Genomic DNA, 17,398 nt, shown 5'->3' on the forward strand with positions numbered 1-17,398 from the left:
AGGCTGGACTTTCCCTGAAGAAGAAAGGAGCCAGGCAGGTGATGGCTCTGCTGGTCAGGCCCCTGAGCATCACTGAAACCCCGAGCTTCCCTGAGGCTGCAGCAGAGGACCGGCCTGGCCCGTGGGGTGGCTCACGTGGGGCCCGTCTGACCAGCTCTCCATCCAAGTGCCTCATCAGGGCAGCCCTGGGCCTCCCCAGGCAGCTTCTTTGTCCTCTGTGCCCCGGGGGCGGGAGCACGGAGAGCCACGAGTTGATGAAAGGCCCATTGAGGGGCCACAGAAGCCTATTCATGCTGCCCTGGCTGCCCGCGGGCGGAAGTGGCCGAGTGCTGCCCAGCCTCTCCCCAAAGAGGCCAGGTGACCCCCCAGCCTTTGGGAGGGGCTGGGCTGAGCTGGGCACCCCCGAGCCAGGCAGCTCTCAGGAGGCCTCCCGCGGGGCCCTTGGGTAGGCTGGACACCCAGCGTCCACAGGCGCGGGTCACACCTCCGCCCATTCCTCGTCTCCACAACAGAGAGGCTCCATCTCAGCCCCTTCAGGGCCCCAGTCCTCTGAGGGTCCACACAAAGCCCCACCCTGCCAGAGGCCACGTGCGGTCCCGGCCTCCCAGCTGTGGCCCCTTCCCCTGACCCGCCCCCTCTCCAGGAGGGCCTTGAGTGCTGGTCCCCAGCCCCCTGAACCTCCCCTCTTTGGGGTGTGCTCCCTGACGTCCTGGCCGGGTGCAGCGCTGTGGTGCAGGCTCAGGGGCTCCACCTGCCCTCCCCACCCTCCCGACGCAGCTGTCCTGAGACCGATAGGTGCCCCTTCACGGGAGCTCCGAAGAACTCCCGGACTGTGGTCTTCTGTGTCTCAGTGCAGAGGAGAATTCAGTGAGAGCAGAGTGGCTGATAAGAACTGGTTTGCTTGACTAGGACACTTGTGAGGCTTGCTAGCGGGCGGGTGAGAAAGCCACACCCCGAGAACTCAGTGGGCTGCAGATTCCTGTGAAAGTGTTAGTCTCTCAGTTAGTCTCTGTGACCCCGTGGACTGCAGCCCGCCAGGCTACTCCGTCCATGGAGTTCTCCAGGCAGGAGTACTGGAGTGGGTTGCCATTCCCTTCTCCAGGGGATCTTCCTGACCCAGGGATGGAACCCAGGTCTCCCGCATTGCAGGTGGATTCTTTACCATCTGAACCACTAGGGAAGCCCCACAGTTTTATAGTCAAAGGAAAAGTGGGGAGGGGGAGAAGACCTTCTTTGTCTTTCTTGCATAGACGTCATGCTTCCATTACCAGCTCCTCCTCCAGGCTGGGCAGGGGAATTTCCTTCCACAGATGGTTGTTTTTCGTGGGTGCAGAGAGCATGTCCTTGGGATCGCTAGCTCACCAAGCTCGCTGGACAGGATGGAGGTCTCAGGCTGCCTCTGTTTTATTGCTCTGGGTCACGTCTCGTGCTTCTGCCGCGTAGTTTGGTTGCTAGGCAAGCCTGCTTGGTCGCGTTGTTAAGCGAGCGTGCTTTCTCGAGCAATGATTAACTTCCAGAGGTCTCCCGTATTTTTCTCCTCACGGTCCCGTAGTGGGACCGACTATTTAATCACCTATCTGTCCCTGTGATTCCCCCCTCCAGGTGTTTATCCTTTTATGCGTAAAAGGGGGTGAGGGTGTTGGTCCTTCAGTCATTAGCTCCTTCCAGCTGAGATGGGCAGAGGCCTGCCCGGGGAAGGAGCAAACAGCTGGCTTAGTGCCCGTCTCTGCTGGGAGAAGTGCCAGTCATTGTCATTCTGGTTGACATCACCCTTTTCGCTCTCTCAGAAGTTAAGCGTTGGAGAGCGAGTCTCCAAAAAGATGTGTATGAAAAGAAATACAACAGTAAACATCAGAAAAGTCATTCAAAGAGATTATAATCATGATTTTGAAGATCCAAACCATTTTTTAACCCCGACAGTTTCCAAATCCGGAAGGGGGTCACTTAAGGCCTCAATTTGTTTTGAGTTAGGCCCAGAATCTCAGTGTTTTATATTTCAGGGTCTGTTGTGTCTTTTATTTCAGTTATAGGTTTAATCTGTACCTTTTTTTTTTCTTTTCTTCTGTTAATAACATTTGGTGATGAGGGTAGCTTTCTTGTCCCTTGAGAGAGAGGGTGGCCCCTAATTTAGTTAATGAGTAAGTTCCTTTTCTTAAAGAAATAGGACAATCAGGCACAAACAGAAAGCAGAGTAGAAGCAACGGGTGTTGATGTCACAGAAACGGGGTCCCGGGAAAGTGTGCCCTGTCTCCTTCCTGCCACTCCCGTTACACGTTCCCACAGTTGTCAAGGTTTTCAGTCATGTGGGTTGAAACCCAGGAGGCTGCGCCAGCGTATATGAGAAATCCCGTCAAGTGGCCCCATTTCAGTGGCCACCGAGGCTCAGCCTCAGTGACACAGACGCCACCTCGAGGCGGAGCCACCTCTGGCTTTGGGCCCCGTTAGCCTTCTGACTGTGAAGCTGTCAATGACCGAGGGGCCCCCTCACTCGCTGGTGCCTGAGGCATTCCCTCTGTCGATGCCCCGTCGATCCCTGGTCAGGGAACTAGGTCCCCTGTGCCGCAACTAAAGATCCCACGTGCCACAGCGAGGACCAGAGATCCCACGCCCTACGAGGACTGAAGATCCCGCGCAGTGCAGCTGAGACCCGGCACAGCCACATAAATAAATGTATTTCTAAAAAGCCATTTATATCTCCCTTTGCCTTTCCATTCTGCTTCATTTTATTGTGCTCTTGTATGAAACTTACTTGTTAAGAAAATTAACCCTCATTTAAGAGCTCCGGTAATTTTTCCAGCGTGGTGTTTGTTTTTGCCTTTATTTATGGTGTGTAGGGCTTTTTGTTTTCTATAGAAATTTTTTATGTACTTTGATTTATCTATCATCCCTTTTTTTTTTTTTACTATCATTCTTTTCTTTTTACTATCATTCTTTTCTTTGACAGCCTCCTCTTTCCGAGAGAATCAAAAAAACTCATGCATGGTTTATTTTATTTTCTTATGATTTTACTTTTAGCATCAGAAGTGTTTCTCTTTCCAAAATTGGTTTTGGTCTGAGCAGGGGCCCCGCCTCATTCTGTTTCCTCTGCTGGCCAGTCTTTCCAAGACCATCTGTTGAAGAACCAGCTTTATCCTACTGACATAAAGGACGAATCTGTGTGTGAACTAAATTATCGTGTGTTTTCATTCTGGTTTTGTGCTTTCTCTTCTGTTCTATTGATCAGTCTAATTATGTACCAGCACCACCTCGCTTTCCTTAATCACTCAGTTCATCTCCCTCACTTAATTAGCCAATATTTATTGTTTCCTACAAGTCAAATACTGTTCTAGGAGCTAAGTTTACAGCAGTGAACAAAACAAGGAGGGGAGGTGCTCTGTTAGGACAGATGGGTTCTAGTAAGGCAGGTGCTGGCTCTCGAGGGCCCCGGGCCAGCTCCAGCCTGCTGCCCCTTGTTGTAAATGAACTTCCTGGCACATCGCCCTGTTCTTTATGTAGTGCTGTGGGTGATCTTGTAGTTGAGACAGGACCATATGGTCTGCAGAGTATTTTCTGTCTGGACCTTAATAGAAAAAGGTTTCTGGCTGCTGTACTTGGGAAAGACTGAAAGCAAAGAAAACAGATAAAACAGATACGATGCTATCCAGTGGTAGTATCAGGACAGGTGGTTTGGGGAGCCTCCCCGAGAAGGCGGGCGTTTGAGTAAAGAGCTACGGGGGCGACCTCCCTGCTGGTCCAATGGCTGAGAGTCCATGCTCCCAGTGCCCTCCCTGGTCAGGGAACTAGATCCCACATGCCACAACTGAGTTTGCCTGCTTCGATTAAAAGGTCATTTGAAAAGACCCTGATGCTGGGAAAGATTGAAGGCGGGAGGAGAAGGGGACGACAGAGGATGAGATGGCTGGATGGTATCACCGACTCAATGGACATGAGTTTGGGTGGACTCCGGGAGTTGGTGATGGACAGGGAGGCCTGGCGTGCTGCAGTCCATGGGGTCACAAAGAGTCGGACATGACTGAGCGACTGAACTGAACTGAACTGACATGCCTCGAAGATCCTGCATGCTGCAAGTAAGAACCGGGGAGGCGAGGAAGGAAGCCTCATGGAGGATTTGGAGCAGGAAAGTGACAAGAACTGTTTCAAGTCTGGGAGCCATTTAGGAAGCTGGGACAGTCCACACCGGCAGGAAATGGTGGTGCTTGGCTCCGGCTGGAAGAGTGGTTTGTGGGAAGCAGTTGGATTCCAGATACATTTAAAGATAGAATCAATGAAATGATGCAGAGATGAAGTCAGAGAGTTCTGCAGGAAAACAAAAGACAAACCCACCAAACAATGGTAGAATTGAACAAATTTGTCAGTTAACTTGTCTCTCCAAGTAAGAGAGGACTGAAAAGTTTCTGTTGGAATCAACGTCTGGTGAGACAATAGCTAGAGGTGTCGTGGGGTTAAGAGAGGGTTTGCGGTTTTTCTTTAACTTGGGTAATTCCTGAGTATTTTTTTCGGGGGTGGGGGGGAGTCTTTTGGTTAGAAGTGAAGAAACTTATCCATGGCAGCTTAGAAAGGGAAAATAAATCTGAAAAAGAATATATTATATATAGGTATCTGAATTATATGTATTTATATAACTGAATCACTTTGCTGTGGACCTGAAACTACGTTGTAAATCAGCTATCTTCGGTGGGGACTTCCCTGGTGGTCCAGTGACTGAGACTCTGCCCTTCCGATGCAGGGGGCCCTGGGCTTCATCCCTGGTCAGAGAACTACATCCCAGGGGTCGCAACTAAACGTTCACATGCTGCAACTAAGATCCCATGCAGCCAATAAGGGCTGGCGCTAGTGGCAAAGGACCTGCCTGCTGGTGCAGGGGATACGGAGATGCACGTTTGGTCCCCGGGTCCCGAAGATCCCCTGGAGGAGGGCATGGCAGCCCACTCCAGTATTGTTGCCTAGAGAATCCCACTGACAAGAAGCCAAGCGGGCTACAGTCCATAGGATTGCAAAGAGCTGGACACGACTCAAGTGGCTTAGCACGCATGCACGCAGCCAAATATTAAAAAAAACCCAACAACACTATACTTCAATTTAAAAAAGTAAAAAGAGAAATTTATTGGCTAACAATCTAGAAGATTGAAATCTAAGCCTCCGGAAGACTGGGGAAGCCCAACACTAAGAACTTGAGTGGATCTCCTCTCTCTCTGTGACCTCTTGTCTCTGGCTGTTTCCTCTCTCAAGTCCTCCTCCTCCATGTGGCAGGACAGGCACTGTATGATTTGGGTTGATGGTGACAAAAGGGTTTAGCTTTCCGAGTATGTTTCCATATCTGAGAGGATTCATGGCCCCACGTCACTCTTTCTGCATTTTCCTGGCTCTTCTTATTTTGAAACATTCTTGGCATTTTCTCTTGGGTCATGTTAAATTAGGTAGAATTGCTGCCTCTGTGATCTGAATATTCTACTATGATTATGTTTGTTGTGGTGCTCTGTGATCAGTGAGCTTCGATGTCAACACTGCAAAAAGACTGTGACTTCCTGCAGACTCAGATGACGGTTAGAATTTTTCAGAAATAAAGGATTTTTAAATGGAGGTATGTTTTCGCTTTCTCAGACATAATGCTATTGTGCACTTCCTGCTGCTGCTGCTAAGTCGCTTCAGTCGTGTCCAACTCTGTGCGACCCAATAGACGGCCTCCCACCAGGCTCCCCCGTCCCTGGGATTCTCCAGGCAAGAACACTGGAGTGGGTTGCCATTTCCTTCTCCAATGCATGAAGGTGAAAAGGGAAAGTGAAGTCACTCAGTTGTGCACTTGCTAGACTACAGAATTGTATACACATAACTTTTAATTCAGCAAGCCAGGCTTCAGCAATACATGGGCCGTGAACTTCCAGATGTTCAAGCTGGTTTTAGAAAAGGCAGAGGAACCAGAGACCAAATTGCCAAATCCTCTGGATCATCGAAAAAGCAAGAGAGTTCCAGAAAAACATCTATTTCTGCTTTATTGACTATGCCAAAGCCTTTGATTGTGTGGATCACAGTAAACTGTGGAAAATTCTGAAAGAGATGGGAATACCAGACCACCTGATCCACCTCTTGAGAAACCTATATGCAGGTCTAGTCAAGGCTATGGTTTTTCCAGTGGTCATGTATGGATGTGAGAGTTGGGTTGTGAAGAAAGCTGAGCACCGAAGAATTGATGCTTTTGAACTGTGGTGTTGGAGAAGACTCTTGAGAGTCCCTTGGACTGCAAGGAGATCCAACCAGTCCATTCTGAAGGAGATCAGCCCTGGGATTTCTTTGGAAGGAATGATGCTGAAGCTGAAACTCCAGTACTTTGGCCACCTCATGCGAAGAGTTGACTCATTGGAAAAGACCCTGACGTTGGGAGGGATTGAGGGCAGGAGGAGAAGGGGACGACAGAGGATGAGATGACTGGATGGCATCACCGACTCAATGGACAAGAGTTTAGGTAGACTCCGGGAGTTGATGATGGACAGGGAGGCCTGGCGTGCTGCAATTCATGGGGTCACAAACAGTCAGACACGACTGAGCGACTGAACTGAACTGTTAATTCACTGGGAAACCAGTGCGTGTGATTCGCTTTATTGTGATATTTGCTTTTATTGCCCTGGTCTGGAACCAAACTCCCAACATCTCCAAGGTCTGCCTGTAATAGTGGGTTGTGATGATACTCACTTCGTCTCTTTTTTAAATATGTATTTCTTTGGCTGTGTAGGGTCTTAGTTGCAGCACGTGGGATCTTTAGTTGTAGCATGTGGGGCCTATTATTACTCCCCTGACCAAGGATTGAACCTGGGCCTCCTGCGTTGGGAGCTCGGAGTCTTAGCCACTGGACCACCAGCGAAGTCCCCATTTCTAGTTTTTTCTAGTTGAGATACATATCGTGTTTAAGGAAGTATTTGTTTATTTCTATTTTATAGGGAATTTTTAAAAATCAAGAATGAGTATTTAATCTTACTGAATGTTCTCTCAGGATCTGTGAATACGATCGTGTGTTACTTCTCATTTGAACTATAACTTTATCATGAATATATAACTAGATTTCCTAATATTGGACCATTCTTATATTTCTGAGTTAAATTCTACTTGGCATACTTTTAACAGATGGCTGGATTTAAGATTTTTATGTTATGTGATGAGGGCAGTTAGCCCATAATTTTCTCTCTGTGTTGTTTTGGGGGGTCAAGGCTGTACCTTCTTGTTAAAAAGAATTTGCAAGTTTCTCAGGCTCTTAAAAACTTGTGCATAGCATTTGAGCTATCTGTTTCTTGAAGATCTGGTAGTGAGTGACTGATAGTTGCTCAGTCATGCCTGACTCTTTACAACCCCATGGACTGTAGCCTGCCAGGTTCCTCTGTCCATGGAATTCTCCAGGGAAGATTACTGGAGTGGGTTGCCATTTCCTTCTCCAGGGGATCTTCCCGACCCAGGGATCCTGCATTGCAGGGTAGTCTTTACCATCTGAGCCACCAAGGAAGCCTACTATTAAGAGACATTTCTAAGTATAAAGACAGGTCAACTTAAAAAGTATCAGCAGATACATGCTTGACTTTATTTTATAACCTATAGACAATACATTAGAATATGTAATGAATCCATACAACTTTTCCAAAGGAAAACCCAAGACAGAAGTAGAAGATCTGGTAACATCCTCTCAAAAACGTCTCTTGGCTTCAGCGCGCTTGTTTAGGGAGTAGCTCTGGGGCAGTTTTCTTTATTGTAATACATGCCCATGATTTCTTTCTTTTTTGGCCTTGCCGTGCAGCTTGCAGGATCTTAGTTTCCCAACCAGGGATTGAACCTGCGCTTCCCTGCAGTGGAAGCGAAGAGTCCTAACCACTGGACCACCATGACCATCATTTTTAACGGCTGTAAACTGTTTTAAGTACTGAGTTACCATAGCTTGTTTCACCTGTGTGGTTTACTGGTCTGGAGAAGGACTGGGGTGGTTTTCAAGGAATGCCTCCTGAAATCCAGTTCATGACTATTCCAAAGCTCTGGTTAGTGAGAGATAATTCCAAGTTATTAATAGTAGCAACAGCATGTTCATCCACTGAGTGTTGAGGAGGCGTCTGTTCTGAGCACCTGGGGTTAGCTCTAATCTCGAGGGAGGCTGTAGGACAGAGCTACTGGGGTCTCAGATGTGCAGTGGGAAGGTTTGGAAGCCTGAGTCGATTTCTTGGTTGCTCACCAGCGACCTTTCAGTGTCCTCATTATACAGTGGCTGGAAGACCCCAGGCCCGGGGTCTTGGAAAGAGTAGGAGGGGCTGGGTTTGAGCCTCAGAAGCTCTTGAGCTACTGGATTCCCAAGCTTCTGTGGCCTTATCTTTAAACTGAAGCCTGAGGATTTTTTAAGCTCAGGTTATCCCACCTTATCAGTTAGAAGCAACAGTTAGAACTGGACATGGAACAACAGACTAGTTCCAAATAGGAAAAGGAGTACATCTAGGCTGTATATTGTCACCCTGCTTATTTAACTTCTATGCAGAGTACATCATGAGAAATGCTGGGCTGGATGAAGCACAAGCTGGAATCAAGATTGCCGGGAGAAATATCAATAATATCAGCTATGCAGATGACACTATCCTGATGGCAGAAAGTGAAGAATTAAAGAGCCTCTTGATGAAAGTGAAAGAGCAGAGTGAAAAAGTTGGCTTAAAGCTCAACATTCATCATGGCATCTGGCCCCATCACTTCATGGGAAATAGATGGGGAAACAGTGGAAACAGTGACAGACTTTATTTTGGGGAGCTCCAAAATCACTGCAGATGGTGACTGCAGCCATGAAATTAAAAGACGCTTACTCCTTGGAAGGAAAGTTATGACTGATCTAGACAGCATATTAAGAAGCAGAGACATTACACTGTCAACAAAGGTCCATCTAGTCAAGGCTATGGTTTTTCCAGTGGTCATGTATGGATGTGAGAGTGTGACTATAAAGAAAGCTGAGTGCTGAAGAATTGATGCTTTTGAACTGTGGTGTTGGAGAAGACTCTCTAGAGTCCCTTGGACTGCAAGGAGATCCAACCAGTCCATGCTAAAGAAGATCAATCCTGGGTGTTCATTGGAAGGTGAAGTTGAAACTCCAATACTTTGGCCACCTGATGCGAAGAGCTGACTCATTTGAAAAGACCCTGTTGCTGGGAAAGATTGAAGGCAGGAGGAGAAGGGGATGACAGAGGATGAGATGGTATCACTGACTCAATGGACACGAGTTTGAGTGAACTCCAGGAGTTGGTGATGGACAGGGAGGCCTGGCGTGCTGCGGTCCACGGGGTCGCAAAGAGTCAGACACGACTGAGAGACTGAACTGAACTGATCCCACCTTATCAAGTTGCCATGGCGATCTGGAGAGGTCACAGGGGAATGGACTTTATAAACTGTAGTGCGTGCTAAGTCGCTTCAGTCGTGCCCAGCTCCTTGCAACCCCATGGGCTATAGCTCACCACGCTCCTCTGTCCATGGGATTCTCCAGGCAAGAGTACTGGAGTGGTTTGCCATTCCCTCCTCCAGGGGATCGTCCTGACCCAGGGATCGAACCCGCATCTGTTAGGTCTCCTGCATTGGCAGGTGGGTTCTTTACCACTAGCACCAGCTGGGAAGCCCCATAAGCTGTAGAGTGCAGGGCAAGCATGAGCCATCATCATCGTCAGTACTGTTGATCTGTTGGCATGGTTACGTACCCCATTCAGTGTCTTGCAGAATGAAGTGGACAATCTGTGGCGGTGTGGCGGGAGAGCATGGAGCTGGGCACGGGTGGCTCAGGTTCAGTCCTGGCACAGCGGCGTGCCCTCTTCCACGCTTCCCCAGAGCCACTAGTCTATAAAGGACTCTGTAGGCCTGAAGTTCAAAGATGGTGACTTATGAAAGCAGGTCACTCACTGCAGGCAGGGGGGAGGCTGGATCCCATAGTCCCATTTGGAGCTGGCACATCCCAGACTTTGTGATACGGCCCTTGCTCCTTATTCACGGATTCTGTATTTATGGATTTAGCTACTCACTGAAATTTATCCATCACCACACAGTCAGTACCTTGGGTGCTTTTGTGGTTAATTGCAGATGTGTGCAAAGTGGTGGGAAACTTTGAGTCACCTGGGGTGCATGGTCACAGCTGAGGTTCAACAAGAAGACCCCTGCCTCCTTGTCTCAGCTCATCCTTTCTGTGGTCTCTTTGGTGGTTGTTCAGTTGATCAGTCGTGGCTGATTCTTTGTGCCCCCATGGACTGCAGCACAGCAGGTCTTCCTGCCCTTCACTATCTCCCGGAGTTTGCTCACACTCATGTCCATTGAGTTGGTGACGCCATCCAATCGTCTCATCCTCGAGGTCTATTTAGTGCCACGTATTTGCATGTCGTGCTTTCTGGTGGTGATTTTGCCATTTGGAGTGGCCCCTGAGCGTAACGCTGAAGTGTCTAGTCCTGAGCAAAAGAAGGCTGAGATGGGCCTTATGGAGAATATACATGTTAGATAAGCTTCATCCAGGCACGAGTTAGAGTGCTGGTGGCCTGGAGTTGAGTGTTAATGACCCAACTGTACACACACACATAGCGCAAGATAACGTATAGATCATTTGATGGAAACGCAACCAGAGGCTTGCATGAGCCCAACCCTGTACTTCTGTAGGAGCAGTGGCTCCGTATTTGCCACGTCAGCGTCTGTGGCCACTTGATGGACGAGGGCTAGGACCACAGTCAGCACGGATGGCCCCACGGGGAAGGCGGCGGAGGGTGCGGAGCTGTCCGTGGTGCTGCTCCGCGTCCGGGGCTGAGCGGATTCTGGGGCCGGAAGCCTGCTGACCTTGGGCCGGACAGAGCCCTGGAGTTGAGGGAGCTCTGCTGGCCTGGCGGCTCCCGGGGCTTCTGACCCAGGGCACGTCTTGGTGGACAGGCTTTGGGACAGGATGCAGCGAGAAAGGGGCTCACCTGGGAAAGAAAGAGCTGAAACTGATTCCACAGCACTGGCCAGCCACCCTGTGTCTGTCTGTTCATCCGATTAGCACATCGCGTGGTTCAGGGACACTGGCCAGTTGGGGAGTCATCACCTCATCCGAGCAAGCCAGATGTGCAGGGCAGCAGTGTGGAGGCCCCCACAAATACACACGTGGACAGAGCTTTACAGCATGCAGAGGACTTTCCACAATGGCCCCTCTCCCCACCCCCGACCTCACCACTGGTTCCGGGAGAGTGGCAGGTTAGACCCCTCTGACAGAGGGACTCTCTGGGGTCCCCAGGGGTTCAGTGAACCGATCACCCAGATGGGGAGGAGCAGAGAGCCAGGACCTGAGCTCAGGTCGTCTGGCTGCAAAGCCTAACACTGCGCTGCGCCTCCGCCAGTCTGAGCCCTCACCCTGACCTTGACCCTTCCTAGTTTGGACTTGGACTGTCTCCTCTCCCTCCCTCTTCTGCTCCCTCTGAAGACAGGGAGCCCCTTCTCCACCCCCGTCTCCCTCTCTCTCTTTAATTAGCTTTATGACACTCATCAGAAGTCATACATTCATGGGCAAAAGTGGTATCATCTTACTATTAAAAGTATGAAAGGTGATAAAAAAAAAAGCATGTGTCCTGCCAGGTTCAGCAGCTCCTGCCATTCAGGTGTATGTGTTTCCATCAAGTGTACATGTTTCATGTTCCTGTCTCCGTCGAGGGTGCGTGTCTCTGTCGAGGGTGCGTGTCTCTGTCAGGGGGACGTGTTCCATCGGGTGCGTGTCTCCATCGGGGGTGTGTGCCTCCATCAGGCATATGTGTCTCCATCGGGGGTGCGTGTCTCCATCGGGGGTGTGTGCCTCCATCAGGCGTATGTTTCTCCATCGGGGGTGCGTGTCTCCTTCGGGGGTGTGTGCCTCCATCAGGCGTATGTGTCTCCATCGGGGGTACATGTCTCAGTTGGGGCTGCCTGTTTCCGTCAGGCGTATTTGTCTCCGCCGGTGTGTGTGGCCGGGGCTCTGCGTGGTGTGGCTGGGGCTCCGCGTGGCGTAGCAGCTGTGGTCAGGGTGTGAGCCTCTGCTCTTTGGGCAGGTGCTGTGTCACATGCCTTTCGTGTCATGAGTGTCTTGTCTGCTCGTCTTCACCTCATCCTTTAAAAGTGTGATGGCAATTCGATTTAGTACACACAGCACAATCTACCGAGATTAAACGTGAGTGATTACTGAATATTATTTTCTTTTCCTCCTAACTGTTATGACTACTGCTGTATTATTTGGTGTCATTAATACACATGGAATGTCTTTGTGCATAAGGCACTTCCTTATTCCCATTTTTTTCTTTGCCATAAGATAGAGTCACATAAGCATGAAGATGCTTGTTTGGCTTCCACAAAGGACACAGTAATTTTTCTTCTCTCACAAGAGCTCCCAGTTCAAAGTGTTCTTGCCAGCTTTGGTCGTCATAGCTTTTTATCTCCTTTACCGGAGTATGGTTTATGTCAAATAAACTGTGTCCATGTCAAGTAAGTAACTGGACGAGTTTTGATGGCTGGGAAGGCGCCAGCATCAATGCCTGGCATGTCCGGGGCGACCGCCAGGCTGCTGTCTGCGCCTCTGGTTTTGCCTTTTCTGAAGCATCCTGTGAATGTGGCCTTTCCATATGTAGCTGTTTTCCTACGTCTGACTTCTTCACTCAGCATGATGGTTCCAAGATTTATCCTCGATGCTGTGTCGATCGGTAGTCTGTTCTCATCGCCAGTATCAGGCCACTCAGTGGCTACGCCACGCTCCGTAAGTGTCCCCTCCTGGTTCCCAGTTTGGGTTTATTTAGGAACACAGCATCTGTGAACGTTTGTGTACCGGTGTCTGCAGACACGTGCTTCGTATCTCTTGGGCAAGAACCTGGAAATGGCTCAATCGCCGGTAAACACATGTTTAGCTTTATAAAATCTGCCCGTTTTCCTAAATGATTGTTTCTTCTTTTCTTTCTAGTTTTTTGGCCGTGCTGGGTCTTCGTTGCTGTGTGAGAGCTTTTCCTACTGCGGCGGGCGGGGGTTAGTCCGCAGTTGCAGGGCACAGGTTTCTCCTGTTGCAGACACGGGCTGTGGCCCCGAGCCTCAGCAGCCGTGGCACGCGGGCTTGGTTGCCTCGCAGCAGGTGGGGGTCTTAGTTCCCGGACCGGGGACTGACCCCATGTCCCCTGCATTCACAGGTGGATTTTTAACCACTGGACCACCAGGGAAGTCCCCTGCTTATTTTTATAAAAGGCAAATTTGCTTCTTAAATATGACAACTTGTTCTTTCAGTGTGATTTTTTTTTTTTAATTGCTAGTGAGATTAATATTTTCCCACATTTTGCCAAGTGGGTCTGTTTCCTTTTCGGTAGTTACCTGTTTGGGTATTTCACTCATTTATCTATTGCGGTCTTGCGCATTTTCTTTCGTAACTTGTTATGCTGTGAATTCTTTACATACAGGCAGTTATTTATTGTGACTTGCGCTCCCCTGGTTTTCATGTTCCCTTTGATTTCAGCTGTGCCTCTCTTGGGCATAAAGGGAATTTTGAGTGTTCGGGGTGGCAGGCGGGTCTTGACTTTCGTGATCTCTCTTCTTGCTTTATCCTGAGTGTCCCTGGTCTGGCCTCTGCCTGACTGTCCCACCTGTCTGTCCCGCTGCGTCTCTGGGTATGGTGCCCACAACCACTCTTGGCAATGGTTCTGGCGTCTCACTGGTGACAGGCAGGGTATGAGGGGGCTCCCCGACAGAGTAGTTTTCTTCCTCCTGAGTTTGTCATTGGTACTGAAATAGTGCTACGCTAGTGATAACATCTGTGTGATGTCTGCAGCGAACTCCCAGCCCCTTGTTCCTTTCAGAGGTTAGCGCTGGGTCTCCCCACCCGCACCTGAGGGGCAGGCAGGGGCTGCAGATGCTCGGGAAGACGGGTGGGGAGGGCCCTGTCTGGGTGCCCAGGTGCCTTCTCAGCAGGTGGCTGGCCCACCTGCCCATGGAGTCACCGCTTTGAGCCCTGGGCGATCTGAGTCAGGGGCGCTTCGGCCCTTGTGTTGTGTGTGGTCTTGGGGCTTCTTTGAAGGTTTTTCTTGGGTCAGGGCCCTTGTGATGGAAAGAAAAGGGCATGTTCGCACCCTGTGTCCTGTGTGGGGTACCCAGGCCTCGGGTGGACAGTGGCTGGGCCACATCTGTGCTGTGGGCACCTGGGCAAGGCACCCACCTCCCTGAGTTCGTCTCCTGTTAAGTTGGGCCAATCCGTTTATTCGCGCAGCATTTATTGAGTGCCTGCTGTGTGCCTGACTCTGTTCTGGGCACTACACTCAGATGGTCATCCAGGCAGGTCCCTACTCTGGGGAGGCATTTGTGCAGCGGGGGACAGTCGTGAAACCCCACAGTGATGGCGGTAAAACAAGGTGAGGAGGAAGGGGAGCACCTCCAACACGTTTAATGTGGGGTCTGAAGCGGTTCCCTGAAGACAGGAGAGCCGTCTGCGCTGCAGCAGGAATGGCAGGAAGGAGCCCCCTGTGTAAAGGCTCCAGGGTAGAGGGGCGGGCAACCCCAGGAGGCCAGCAGGGCTGGTGAGTGGCGAGGGGAGGGGCTGCCACAGGGAGTTTTCTTAGAACTTTGGCTTTCATTCTGAATTCCACGGGAAGGTTTGAAGGGGGACAGGAGCCGACTTTAAATACAGATCCTGTAGCTGTGGTGTGGGGGGCGGACTCAGGGGTGAGAGTGGATGGGGCCATGGATGCATTCCAGGGGAGCTGGCCCCTGCCACCCCGGGAGGGGAAGGACCTGGGTGTGGTGCCCGCCAGGCTCTCTGACGGCCGCGGGGCTGCCGGCAGTTTCTGGGAGAAGCATCCAGGCGGTGGGCCAGTGGTTCGGGAGCGGCCCGTCGAGGATGCGGGCACCGGCACAGGGTGACCTTCTGGCTGGACCCCACGAGCCCCTGTGTCGGGGGGACACGGGCAGGCAGAGTGCTGCAGCTCCCTCGCTAACTGGGCCGGATAGGCTGTGAAGAAAGCGATCGCTCAGCATTTACACCAGGGAAATGGGACCCCTTGTGCGGACCTGCTGGGACAGGCCTGGCGGCACGTGGAACCCTGGAGAGCACGTTGGCATGTATTTTGTGCCGTTTCCAGCACGCCAGTCCTGCACGCAGGACCCCCCCCACCCCCAAACCCAAGGACCTTCCCTTGTCAGAACCTGGGGCTGCCAGCTGCCTGCTGAGCGCTTTGCGTTCATTATCTGGGTCCATCGCACTGCATTTTCCGAGAGCCTGAGTGTGTGCGTGTGTCTGGTGTGACAGGTCTGAGGACTCAGCAGTTTCTAGCTCTGGGATCTTGGGCCCCTTTTTCTGACTCCTGAGAGTCAGTCTCTTCTCATGTGAAACCAGGCAGCAGCTGTAACAGGCTGTGGGCAAAGTTCAGTGAGACGGCCCACACGGCTCTGGCAGGGGCTCAATATGGCAAATGCAGGAAGAACCGTGGCTGCCCACCTGGTGCCGTGGGTACCACCAGGCTCCTTCTGCTTGCAGAATAAAGAGATCGCCCAAGGGCGTATGCTCCTGCGCCTGAGTGACATGGATGGGGAACTTGGCTCACTGTGGCAGGTGGCGGGGTTCGGAGCCCTGACCCACTGCGTGTGGAGACCACAGCGGCTGCCGTAGCCCCTCCGAGGGACCAGGAAGCAGTGGGTGTGGGCAGTCTTGGAGCGTTGAGTCTAGAAGGCCTTCTGCTGGGCTGGGGGCTCAGAAGGAGCTGAGATAAACTGTCCCGGGAGAGTTCTTGTTTTGTTAGGAAGAACGCGCCCACCACCTCCGCCACCGCTTGATTTTGTGCAGAGGGCTTTAGGGGTGTGAGTTGGGCGCTGCCTGTTGTCACAGGGGTCAGTCTGGGGGTCTCTCCTGGCCTTTGCCCCCGAAGCTGATGGGTGACCTTTGTCTTGATAAGGCTCGCCTGCCTGGGCCCCTGACTGATGAGACCCCCTTCTGTTTTCCTTCCGTGGGAGCCAGCCAGGGTGTGGGCCTGGGTGGGCTGCGGACCCCCTGGGCGCAGAGGGCGGGAGCCTGTGTCGGAGAGCTGATGTAAACAGGGCCGGGGTGTTCAAAACTCCAGGGCCTGAGGGCTGAGCCCCTCCTCACCCCGCATCCCCACAATGCCCTGGAGGAGCGGGTGTGGGCTGCAGGCCAGGGGGTCTGACCACTTGTGAGGCCCCGAGGGTCCCGCCTCCACGGGTTCCAGAAGACAAATGCAAGGACTTAGGGTGATGAAGTCGCTTCGGGAGAAGAGGGAAAGAAACCAGCAACAATGAAGTATCTCGGGTTTCCAAGCGATAGCTCTGCCGCACATCTTGTGGTTCCATCAGGTCTGTCCAGACGCCCACCTTGTCTAGGTTCCGTGGGCCAGTCACGTCTGCGGTGTCTGCCTTCACCCCCAGGAAGCTGGGGATCAGAGCGGTCCCTGGGCTGGCCCGCGGTCACACAGCTAGTGCAGAGCTGGAGCGGAACCTCTCAGCCTTCCTACTGGAGCCTGTGGGCTCCTTGCGTGGGAAAGAGGACCATAACGATCTAGGTATCAGGAAGAAATACTGTCGGTAATAAGAAGCAGAGTCAGCCCGGCGTGCTGGAAGCCTGCCTCCCTCCTGCCTGCAGCTGAGCCCGGCAGGCAGAGGGGCAGCTGTCCCTTTAAGTCAGATTCCCGGGGTGGGGGTGGGGATGGGGAGGGAGGTGCCCCGCCGGAGATGGATGGATCTCCCCTCCTGAGCCCTTGGGGCTCCCTGCCAGACAGCCTGCCGAGCCTTCTCTCAGATCCAGGCTTCCCTTCCCCGTGCGATGCTGCTGATTCATCCTGGGGCTGGAGTCCGCGGTGCTGCGGGGCTCGGGGCCTCCCGGGGAGGTGCCCTGGGGCCTCTGCGGGCGCCCCGTGGGGCTGGGGCTCCGCACATCGCGGAGGTCTGCGGGGGGCAGGGCGCGGGGCCGGGGCTCGGCCCAGGCCGCTCACAGTGCCCCCCCCCCTTCCCCTCTGGTCTCCCTGCGCAGGGTGTTTCAAGGACGATCGCATCGTCTTCTGGACGTGGATGTTCTCCACCTACTTTATGGAGAAGTGGGCCCCGCGCCAGGACGACATGCTCTTCTACGTGCGCCGGAAGCTGGCGTTCGCAGGCAGCGAGGGCGCCCTGGACGGGCGGAAGGTGAGCGCCCCGCGCCGCCCCCACAACCGGGTCCGCAGGCTTGTGGGCCGGGGGTCTGCAGTCCTCCTCGCGCGTGTTAGGAGGGGAACGCGGTGTTCATTCAGCGCCCGCCAGGTGCCAGGAGCTGGGCGGGGACGGTCACACGTGTCCCGTGGTGGGATGCGCGGGCCTCATGTGGGTATTATTACTGAGCTTCCCCAAGAGCCCGGAAGGTGGCGATGAGTATCGCTACAGTGCCTTGGAGGAGACACGTCCAGAGGCTGGGTGG

At 52.2% G+C, this 17,398-nt stretch overlaps 1 protein-coding gene across 4 annotated transcripts in view; it reads left to right on the forward strand.

Annotated features, from left to right (window-relative positions):
- Window positions 1-17,398, forward strand: part of KIAA0930 (KIAA0930 ortholog) — a 41,992-nt gene that overhangs the window by 10,719 nt on the left and 13,875 nt on the right. Inside the window, exons 1-2 of one of the 4 annotated variants that reach the window (XM_006063289.3) lie at window positions 16,642-16,766; window positions 16,979-17,130. In XM_006063289.3, the coding sequence (XP_006063351.1) occupies window positions 17,017-17,130 (114 nt within the window). In that variant the 5' untranslated portion in view covers window positions 16,642-16,766; window positions 16,979-17,016. Of the gene's footprint in view, window positions 1-16,641; window positions 16,836-16,978; window positions 17,131-17,398 lie in introns of those variants that run through there. The other 3 variants (XM_044940774.1, XM_025282701.2, XM_006063287.3) reach the window with 3 other exon arrangements.

This window comes from Bubalus bubalis, chromosome 4, assembly GCF_019923935.1.
Source record: "Bubalus bubalis isolate 160015118507 breed Murrah chromosome 4, NDDB_SH_1, whole genome shotgun sequence".
Lineage (NCBI taxonomy): Eukaryota > Metazoa > Chordata > Mammalia > Artiodactyla > Bovidae > Bubalus > Bubalus bubalis.